General features: G+C 32.1%; 1 protein-coding gene across 2 annotated transcripts; it reads left to right on the forward strand.

The window, feature by feature from the left end:
* Window positions 1–1,325: 1,325 nt before the first annotated feature.
* Window positions 1,326–10,456, forward strand: LOC123918825. Of its 2 annotated transcripts, XM_045970979.1 has the most exons (15): window positions 5,836–5,911; window positions 6,004–6,131; window positions 6,395–6,503; window positions 6,597–6,663; window positions 6,760–6,836; window positions 6,926–6,982; window positions 7,092–7,256; window positions 7,724–7,819; window positions 8,066–8,151; window positions 8,245–8,311; window positions 8,404–8,473; window positions 8,565–8,707; window positions 9,757–9,848; window positions 9,966–10,032; window positions 10,124–10,456. In XM_045970979.1, exons 2-15 carry the CDS (start codon window positions 6,064–6,066, stop codon window positions 10,208–10,210), a joined length of 1,251 nt encoding a protein of 416 aa, XP_045826935.1. In that variant the 5' UTR covers window positions 5,836–5,911; window positions 6,004–6,063; the 3' UTR covers window positions 10,211–10,456. The 2 variants fall into 2 exon arrangements, with proteins under 2 accessions (XP_045826934.1, XP_045826935.1); XM_045970978.1 differs by lacking the exons at window positions 6,395–6,503; window positions 6,597–6,663; window positions 6,760–6,836; ... (8 more) ...; window positions 9,966–10,032; window positions 10,124–10,456 and adding exons at window positions 1,326–2,434; window positions 3,265–3,468; window positions 4,307–4,411; window positions 4,629–4,694; window positions 4,790–4,843 and having other exon boundaries at window positions 5,837–5,911.
* The last annotated feature ends 227 nt before the right edge of the window (window positions 10,457–10,683 follow it).

A 10,683-nucleotide genomic window follows, 5' to 3' on the forward strand; every position in this document is an offset into this window, starting at 1 on the left:
TTGAGTTTATGGGTCATCTACCTTATATGTTGTTCAACATCAACTCTTTCAACCAATGTAAGACTTTAACTCACACTTGATAGATCTCAACTGATATTTGATGGCCAAAAGACTATCTTTTTCATTTAGATAGAGTTTAGACAACTAATATTTGAGACAAAAAGTTGTCTATCACGTCATGAAAATTCATGTAAGTTTTATAATAATTAAAAACTTAAATTTTTATATGCTTTAAAATTTCTTCAATTAAATCAAGACATTAAGATCAAATGGTTAATGAACTCCCTCTATGACGAATTTTTCTGGAGAATCCTAATTTGATTCTTGGTGAAAATTTTTTGATCAAACTTTACTTACCTCGCAACTGAACTCTGTATTACTGTGACCTCTTTTTCTTAGAAATCAGATGATTAATAAAAAAAAAAAATTAACTACACATTTGATCTCTTATGTTTATTTTAGGTTTCAGTTTAGTCTCTTACGCTTAAAAAATATCAATTTGGTCTCTTACGTTTCCATTAGGTTTCAATTCAGTCATTTCCGTTAATTTTGTCACTAACACCGTTTGAACTATACACATGTCAGTGTATCAAAGTGTCCACGTGGATGTCCATATATGCAAAATGGTTGCCACATGTGACAAAACTGACATAAAGGACTAATTAATGCAAATGGTAAAAACGTAAAGGACCAAATTAATATGTTTTAAACATAAAAAGCGAAACTAAAACCTAAAATAAACGTAAGACATCAAATTTGTAGTTAAGGCGTTAAGAAAAAAAATATATAATTCCTTCAATTGGAACCCTAAAAACCAACTGACACAAAAAAAATTTATTGATTATTAGCCCACTCACAAAGGATTGATGAGCAATTACGTTGGGAGTTTTATGACTTAAAGCTTTCTCATTTAGTCAAAAAAAAAAAAAGAAAAAAAGTGAGCATCCTCATTCTCAACTTAGTAGCTAGAGATTCAAATAGGATTCTCATTTCTCAACCATACAGAAAACAAAAGAATTGCTGACGTGGACCGAGAATCCACGAAATTAACCGTTACATTTCCCTCCAAACTCCGCATTCCAAATTTGAATCCTCCTCAACAATGGCGTCAACCTCCACCGCCACCGAGAGACCTTCCTCGTCACCGCCAGCTACTTCACAACCAACCACCACCAGCTTCGATCTCCAACCTCACGTCACAAAGATTCTCGAATCCAACGGCACTTCTTCACTTCAAGAAACAATCACAAACTTCATCAGTTCCAAGAAACCCTCATTCATAACGATTTTCAAATCCCTAGCACACCATCACCCTAACGAATTCGCTTTCAAGCTCGCGGAACTCCTAAATCTTCACCCTGATTTCTTAATCCGAACCGAAACCGTTTCTATTCTTCTTAACATTTTCAAAGAATCCGATAAATTGAACTCCACCACGATGCTTATATCACTTAAAGAGCCTCTTCTCAATTCACTCATGATTGAATCCAACAAATCGATACTCCGTCCTCTCTGCGAAATAATCGGTCTCGTTGCTGCTAGGCTGTATCAACTTTCTCTCGGCGGTTGGTTAGAGCTTCGTCAGTATGTCTGTGATTGCTTCTCCGGAACTACGAAGCTGAATCATATGAAAGCGCTCATAATGTTAGCGAAACTTCCAGAAGAAGTTGTTGAAAACAGGGAATTCTGGTTAGGTTATGGGTATTATGATGTTCTCTTTAAGAATTTGTTGAATTTTGTTAACTCGCTGGATCAGGAATTGCGTGAGTTAACGTTTAATGCTTCGTTGGTTGTTATTAAGATGTCGAGGGGTTTAGAGAGAACCGACGTTTGTGATTCTCTCTTGAGGAAATTGCGCGAGTTAACGTTTAATGCTTCGTTGATTGATCTTCAGTATGGAGGAGAAGATGATCTGCTTGATGTGGATTTGTTGCATATGGTTAAGTGCTTAGGGGATTTGGTAAGGCTTCACATCGAAGAAACCTTTAATGGTAAAGAAGGTGATGTGTTTTGGTGTATGCTTCGAATTGTGGAGAGAAAAGATGCGAGCGATGAGTTAAAGTGCGCTGCAGTTATTGTTATCAAGGAGCTTGATGAAACGAATTCTGATGCAATGGAGAGTGTGATAAAAAAAATTGGGAATGAGGAAATGAGGAGAGTAATTTCTGTTGCTATGGATATGATGTCATGTGTTGTGGATGATCCTGTTTGGTATGATATTGATAATAAGATTTGTGAATATGCGGGGTTGACAGAGAATTATAACCGTGGAAAGTTTTTGCTCAATTTGCTATCTTGTGATGGAAATGAATGCGTGTTCGTTCCTGTTGCAATTGAGATGATGGAAAATAAATATGCAATTCATTGTGATTGGCAGATACGTTATGCAGCAATGCTTACCATTGCCGCAATTGCTGAGAGGAACTTCAAAGGGGTATGTATATATGATTTGATATTCAATAAGCTTTAATTCTGAACTTTGAAGTGTTTTCTTCATGATGCATTACCTTATAGAAATTTCAATCATGTCATTTGTTTTGAGGAAATTGTTTGATGTCATGATTCTCATGTAATATTATTAGATGTTGACTAACTGATTGAAAAATTTACTCTTAAAATCTGACCTGTGTGATGTTGTGATAACCGTGGCTGTTTTTACCCATAACATTTAAACACTCCTGTATTTTAAATTTTTGTTATGCGAGATTAAGGTAAATCCCTTGTGGACTCTCTTATCAATATCAATAATATTTAACAAATTAAAATCTCGATGCCAGACCAACATGATGTTGGGAGCGTTGGCAACATGACTCTCCTCCTGGAAAAGAACATGGGTTCGATTCCTGAAGTCGTCCAGACCTGGTAATAGAAACTGGTTGTTCCGCCACCGACTCCAGGATTAGCCTCATACTGAGCACAAACGGCTTAAGCCATAGAGATACCTTGGGGCGCTTCCTAGGATCAGAAAAATAAATCCAAATTCCAGAGATTGGCTACTTAGTTTGTAAATCTTGTTGGTCAGTTACTTGTATATAGTTGTGTCATCGATAATACAGTATTTATTAATGGACCATCTTTGTATTCCTGTGCGTCAAGTTGATCATTATGAAATTAAAAGCCTATATCATATCTTAGTATATTCAATGCCTTCAATATGATGTGCTGTTTTTGTTAATTTTATTCATATATCTTTTCTTCTTTTTCTATGCTAACAATTTTATTGATATGTAGTTCTTTCTTTTACATTCTCTTATGCTATCATAGGACATGATTCTGTACATTGATCGAGCCGTGACCCTTGTCCATAAGTCGCTGAATGATAGGAATCATCGAGTACTTTGGGCTACTATGCATGCAATTAAGTGTTTGAGTGAATACAAGGAAATATTAAAGTTTTGCAATTATCATCTCAAATTCTTGAATAAACTAGTTGGCATCATTAAAATTAGCCGTTGTCTGCGTGTACAGGTACAAACAGATTAATTCTGCTCCCTCACATCTGTTATAATGTAAAGTTGTTTGTTTTCTTTGTTAGGTCCTTTTTCTTATTTCCCATCATTAAAATTAGCCTTTGTCCGCGTGTGTACTCTGCTTCCAAATCAGCCTTCTTGCTTGAATTACAGTTCACAAGTGATAATTTATTGACTCTTATTGCATTGTATACAACGAGACACAATAACTACTTTATACAATGATTATCATTTACAGAGACTAGTGTCTATTTGGTTTGAATAAATTTTCTGTTTTCATTTCATATTTAATTGTAAAACTATCTCCTCTTTTTAATTCGTAAGAGTTTCGCCAATAAATGTGAAAGCAGAACATGTTTTCTCATACTAAACTGACATATCTGATAGATTGATACTTGTGGACTTGCACAGGAGATCTGGACCTACTTATCTAACTTTTAATACTCCCTCTAGTCCTTAATATAAGAAGAAGTTGACTTTTTAGATACATTAAAAAATGAATGTATCTAGTCTATAATATAGTCTAGATACATCAATTTTTTAATGTATCTAAAAAGTGAATTTCTTCTTATATTAAGGACCGTAGGGAGTATGTTTTATACGTTTTCTTTCTAAAAATTACTCATAACAAAATTTGTACATAAAGATTCAATCCTCAATTCTGGAAAAAGTAATAATCTTAGAAGCTAATTAACATGAAAATTTTCTCTATATACATTGAAGTGTTTTTTGAACAAGTATACATTGAAGTGTTATTTACTTAATTGTGTAATACCTATCTGATATCCCTTTTTTGTTACCTCATTACTTATTCAACCGTTTCATATTTTCTGTAGGTATATGCTGTTATTGCCATTCATTTCTTGGTTTCAAATTGTGGCTTAGAGAAAATAAATGCTGTTGGGGAAGATATTGTAGTATTATTGCTTAAACTTCTCAAGGTACACGGCATGCAGTTTTCACTATAACAATTTTTCATTTACACACTGTGCCTGTATATACAATCATTGCAAATAATTGTAATCTTTATGATTGTTGCTAGTTGCTAAATATTGGAGCACTGTATTAATTGTTGGAGTCTCACCCCTTTATTTTTGTATTGTTTAACATTTTATGTACTTGCAATAAGCTGAATAATGGGCTTTCTGAATTTTCCAGCATGAAAAGCAGAAGTTACAAGAAGAAATTATTGAAACTCTAACATCAGTTGCAGTTCTAATGCAGGTATATCTTGAAATCTGAAATCGAAGAATTAGGTAGGTTTTGATTGCAGTAAACTATAATGCCAATATGAATTGATGTGCAATTCTTCCATGCAGGTAACTTTTTGTCAAAATCATTGCGGTAAATTCAAAGAACATGAAGTTCTTGTGGTGAGTATTTCTGCTAATTCCTATTTAAATTTCAAACTTGTAAGTTGTTTCAAGCTTACAGATATTTACATACCGACTACATATATATAGTTAAAATAACAATATTTTATTGAGGTATACACAACACACGTATTGTTTTTTTTAATAGTAACAACAATTTCAAAACCATGAATATTTAACACAGCTGTTTTCATATAAGGCATCAGTAGTAATCACCTAAGAAAGATTGAAATTTTAGGATCTAAAAAGCAATAGAAAATCATACCACTTCAAATAATTTTATTTGAAGAGAAACAATATTTGATTCAAATAGATCAGAAAAATGAATTCTGGGCAGATTTGACAAATTTAAATGGCTAATTTCTTTTTTGGGTGAATCACCTTTCTCCTCTTACCAGAGACAATTATGTTATTTAAGTCATTGGGAATTAAATATTTGTGTACGTCCTAGCAATGAATTTAACAATGATCCCCTAAGTTACTGGTGACTAACTAACCCCTTCAACTGGACTCAACCCTCATTGGTTTTTAAATGGTACATGAATATGAATAAATCATTGCGTATGATAGTTTAAATATATGCACTGTCACAATTTCTAGAATGATCGCAAAAAATACTGATATGTTTACAGTGTGAAATAGATAAGAAGACTTTCCTTTGTATTTTAGGATTACAATTAAAGCATCTGTGAATAAATCTTGAATTTATTTGTATCTCTAATGCAATGGATTAATTGGTTCAAATCATATAGAATGTATTGTCAAAACCAATGTTAAAACTTTGATTTGTTAGCATTATAAATTAAAAGATACACTTTTAGAGGTCATACAGATACTTTTGCAATTGCTCAAGATTAATCTTGTATGTATCTTATATATGATCTTGCTACATATCATTCAAATTCGATTAAACTTGTTATAGAATTACATTAAAGACTGTCAAATAATTATAATAAATTCAATATATGCTAATTCATGCTGTAACGTTTGAAGATTGTGAAATCTCTTACATCAATCGAAGGAAAAGTAAGCAATACAGACCACTTAGCATGATATGTCATCTTAAAGGTATATTTGAAATCTATGATAGATCATTTATCTCCCCCATATGGCAATGCTAGTTTGATGTTTGTATTCCTAAATAAATGACCACTTTACAGGCACTGTATCATTTCTGTGAGTGTCAAACAGTGAATATTGACAAATTTATCAATCAAATTATGCCGATGTTGCTTAGATATGCTCAACTTGATCTTGACTTAACAACCAGTATGCCCATGGATTTGAGGTTTGACTCTATATTTTAGTACTACAATGCTAAAATAATTTCCATTAGGTTTGATTGAATGTATAATATTTCACGGTGTTGTGAGACAAACCACTTAATAAATAACATGAAGGCGAATGAATGAGAAACAGCAATGATATTTGTCTCTGTGCATGTCTCTATCCAAGAAATTGATGAATGTTGGAAACAAGCAATATCTTTTCAAGTGATGATATTGTGAAACTGAAACTATTCAATTTAACCAATGGATTACTCATTTGCAGACTAGATGATGATAAGCATTTGGTTGAAAAGGTGAGAGTTCAGGCTTGTAATGTACTGTCATGCTGTGCAGATCGATCTGCTGAAAAATTTTCCCCCAATGCTGTCGAGGTTGGTCTAATGCATCCGATGATTTTGATTTGCATAGTGGATTCTACCTAAACGCAAATATTCGACTAAACATGTGAATATTCAAATGTTTAGGTCGCTAAAACTTTTTTGAGATGGATTGGTTGTTCTAGTTTTGAAACTCGCAAGGCTCTTGTGTTAGATAAATATAAATTTAGAATATTTGATTTCAAATAAAACTCTTGAAATTTTAGTGTTTGATGCATTTTTGATAAAATAATTCACTTTCTGTTTCTAGCTCTTCCAAAACTACTATCCTTAATTAAAGAAAGTGGAATAGATGTTACGGTATCTCTGATTGAAGCCCTAGGGAAGGTATTTGATCATTGTCCTTACTTTTAAATTTATCAGTTTAAGCCCTAGGGAAGCCTTAATTATTTCTTGCCATTGTGTAATACATGCAGGAAACGGATAATGATCTGTCTAAAAGAATGTTTAGGTTACTTCCCAAATGCATTAAGGTACACTAAAATTGTGCAAACATATATATTGGTGTTATGTTTTGATCTAATCAGTATTAAGTACTATTGTGAACTAATCAGCATTATTCTTCTCATGCAAATAACACAGATGCAGACCTCTGGTTCTTTTCACAAGATTAAACTATTAAGTGTTATTGTCGACGGGATAGACCAAGCACTAAAGAAGATAATGGAAAATGAAATAAAGAGAGTAAGAGAAGCTGGAACTTCAAAAGAGGAAGGTGATTTTTTACCAACACAAGAAACAATTGAGGTTATACTTTAAATTCTCTCTTATTTTAGTGCATTTGACTTTAATATGTCACTTATACAAGTTATGCTCACTTATCATAATTACTAACTTACACTCGCTAAAGAGTAGTTATAAATTATCTCGAATTATATGTGCGCAAAAGTGCACACTAGTCTGTTGTGTGTTAACCAGAATACTAATTATCTGTAAATGATTAACTTTTCTTATCAGTTCATGCTTTGGTTGCAGACTAGTTTATCAACCAGAATACCAACTTAATAACCAGAATACTAGTTCATGCTTTGCGTCATTAACATGGTTACAAAATATTGTTTTTTATGACTTCTTTACTCAATAAAATATTAAAATTAAAATAATTGAATATATCTGCAAAATTTATTTACACTATTTTATGCTCTAACTTTTCATTTACATATTTATTGATCTATATAGAACTAACTATAACTAACTCTTTTCACTCGTTACAGGATGCAGGTTGTTTGATAGCAACAGCAACTGAAACATTTAAAGACGGATTATTGATGTATATTGATCGCCTCATGAACAATGTTGCATTGTTTTTGGTAAGTATGTTAGCCTTTTTTTCCGGTACATGTATGTTATCCTTTTCTATTTCTTCCCATTTGGATGTTTTTTAAACAACAAAGATTGTATTTATTGAAAATATTGTGTTGTTTTCTTTTTGCGAGCTTAAACAAAGATTGTTATAATCAACAAACTTGAAAACTTTACAGATCTTAAGTTAAAATTAGTCTCTGGTAGCTATTTTTCTCATAATTTCATTATTGCTTCTGTATGATCTTTGACAGGAGACTAACATGCCAGATAGAGTGATCGTTTTTGCAATTTCCATTTTTAACATTTTGGTTCCACAATTCCCAGAAAATTTACCACCGTAAATCTAGTTTCTTTTATCAACTTCGTTTTAAATTGTGGTGATAAGTACCCCATTAATAATATATCTTGTGTCTGTGTGCTAATTGAACAGAAATCATAACAAATATATTGTAGCTGCCTGTCATGCTTTAAAGCACAATATTCCTCATTCTCAGCCGGTATTTGCAAATCAAAAGTTTTTTTTTTCTTTACTTATTTATGTATTATTTATGAATTATGAAGATCTGTATTTGGATAATGATTCTTCCAGCATGCTATACGGGCAATTGGTATTTGGGCTGAGTTTGGACAAGATCAATGCAGTCCCCATCTTGCTAAAGGTAACTTCTTTAAGCTCTTCTTAACTTAAATGCACAAATATATAGGCACATGCTTTTTTGAATATGGTAACAAGTAATAGGCTTTATGCAGTGTCTGTCTCCAAACTATACAATGAGGCGAGAAAAAGATTTACAATTAGCGGACAATCTGGAGATGTAGCAGCATGTGATACAGCAGTTGAAGCTCTTGGGAGAATTTGTGAATTTCATCGTGACAAGATTGAAGGCTCTAAGGTAATATCTTCCAAATACCAATGATGTCTTCCTTAGAAAAAGAAACCAATATTTTCAAATTTAAATAGCTCTTTTCATTGTCTAAAAGATTTCTATTTTTTTTTTGTAATCGAGGTCATATTTATTGAGAAGTTCATGTACTAGTACTAGTTATTTTACAGTTTCAAAAATCTAATTTTAATTTTTTTAAGAGAGTACCTTACATGGCTAAAAGAGGAGAGGGATTTTTTTTCTCTTTCTTCTTAATTTTTAAGCTAGTGTGGTATAGCAATAGGGTGTAGAGAACAGTTAAAGAAATATGTGTTGAGTATAAATCAACCTGTATACAGACTTTAGTTTGAAATTGCTGTCACAGTCTATATAGCTTTTGTAAATTGAGCCTTTAGTGCATATAGATATGCAGCAGGGTCTACACAGGTGAAATGCATATTATTAAGATGCTTACAGAAATTAATGTTGTTGACAGTATATATGTCTTGGTTAAGATAGAACCTAAAATCTTATCTACAAGGGCAGCTGTTATTGGACATTTTATTGGAGGATCAAACGATTGGAGCAGAAATATTGGAAAGAATGCAGCTATTATATTCAGAATTATTGAAAATTTAAGTTAAAAGTAAATGAAAAATATTTGGATCTGCATCTGAAGCAGACTACAGGACCGGGACATTGGTTCTGTTAGAAATACTTATTTCTAACAGGTTCTGTAAGTTCCGCTTATGTTTAAAATTACGTATAATATATGAAACTAATATTTATGTGCAAGTTTTATAAAGTATTATGTTACATATAATTCCTCATAAGAATCTGTAATTTGATTAATTGTTAAACTTCTCTCAAACATCTACTACATTACTGCTCACTGTTATTGCTTTATTTATTCAAAACTGCAGTTTAGTATAAATTTATTATCTTAGATAGAATAGATTTTGTTCCATTTGATTAGTTTATCAACATTCCTTTTGTCAACTGTTTATCTGCAATGTTTACTGCTTTGCTCCTTTTTTATTATTTGTTATTATACTCTCATTCACAATGTTGTTAAGCAGGTAGTTCGACTCTGGTTAGAATTTTTGCCATTGAAGCATGATATCGATGCAGCAAGATCTGCACATGGACTGCTTTCTAGATTGATAAGAAGGTGTTAAATTTCTTAATTATTCTTTTGAACACTTTGTACTGTATATCTAAATTATTACATTCATTCATACTTTGGTAAACATACTGGGCTAATCAAAAGTGTGTATCCATCGATCAGGTCAGATTCAGACCTATTTGGAAATGCAAACGATAATCTGAACAAGATTATTTCGGTCGTAAAAGAAGTAAGTAGGACCAATTTTCTTTATGTTGTTGAAATGTAGATTTATCTTAATTATCTTGGTACATTATATATAAAATTCTTTTTTTTTATAGATTGTATCTGAACCCGACCTTCTGAGAGATCAGGAAGCTATTGATCAATTGACTGAGTTCATGAATCAACATGGTGGAATGGAATGAGAGCTCAACATTGATTCAGCACACATGACATCAACCACAATGTATATATTTCTACATGATACCCTTCCTCTAATCATTAGGATTCAACTTCCCTACAGAATTATTAGTATAATGTGATGTGTAACCTCTTGTTAATTCATTGAATTTTACAGTAGATAATAAGAAAGGAAGATTAAAATTTCAATGTGTAATGTAAAGGTACAATAACATTCACATATATAAACAATACAAATGCATTGAGTCTTATACTATGTTTCATGTGTGTTTTTTTCTTTTGCAAGGACCGCTTCGTCTCCTATAATTTACAAAAGATAATTTGTTATAAGGATTTGTTTTTGAAGAGTGGTATCAATACACTTCTTAACATCTATTATCTTTGTTCCTGAATTGGATATATCAGTAGACCTTGTCGACAGTGTTCGTAATCATAGGTTGTTGATATTTTCCTCTCCTTTTATGCCTCTATGATAGGA

The sequence above is a fragment of the Trifolium pratense genome, linkage group LG3, assembly GCF_020283565.1.
Source record: "Trifolium pratense cultivar HEN17-A07 linkage group LG3, ARS_RC_1.1, whole genome shotgun sequence".
In the NCBI taxonomy this organism is placed as follows: Eukaryota; Viridiplantae; Streptophyta; class Magnoliopsida; order Fabales; family Fabaceae; genus Trifolium; species Trifolium pratense.

Coding starts and splice junctions, on each gene's coding strand:
- LOC123918825 (XM_045970978.1), top strand. CDS start 1,439: ATGCTTATATCACTTAAAGAGCCTCTTCTCAATTCACTCATGATTGAA. Junction 4,412..4,628: donor TATTGCTTAAACTTCTCAAG/GTACACGGCATG, acceptor TGAATTTTCCAG/CATGAAAAGCAGAAGTTACA. Junction 4,695..4,789: donor CAGTTGCAGTTCTAATGCAG/GTATATCTTGAA, acceptor TCTTCCATGCAG/GTAACTTTTTGTCAAAATCA.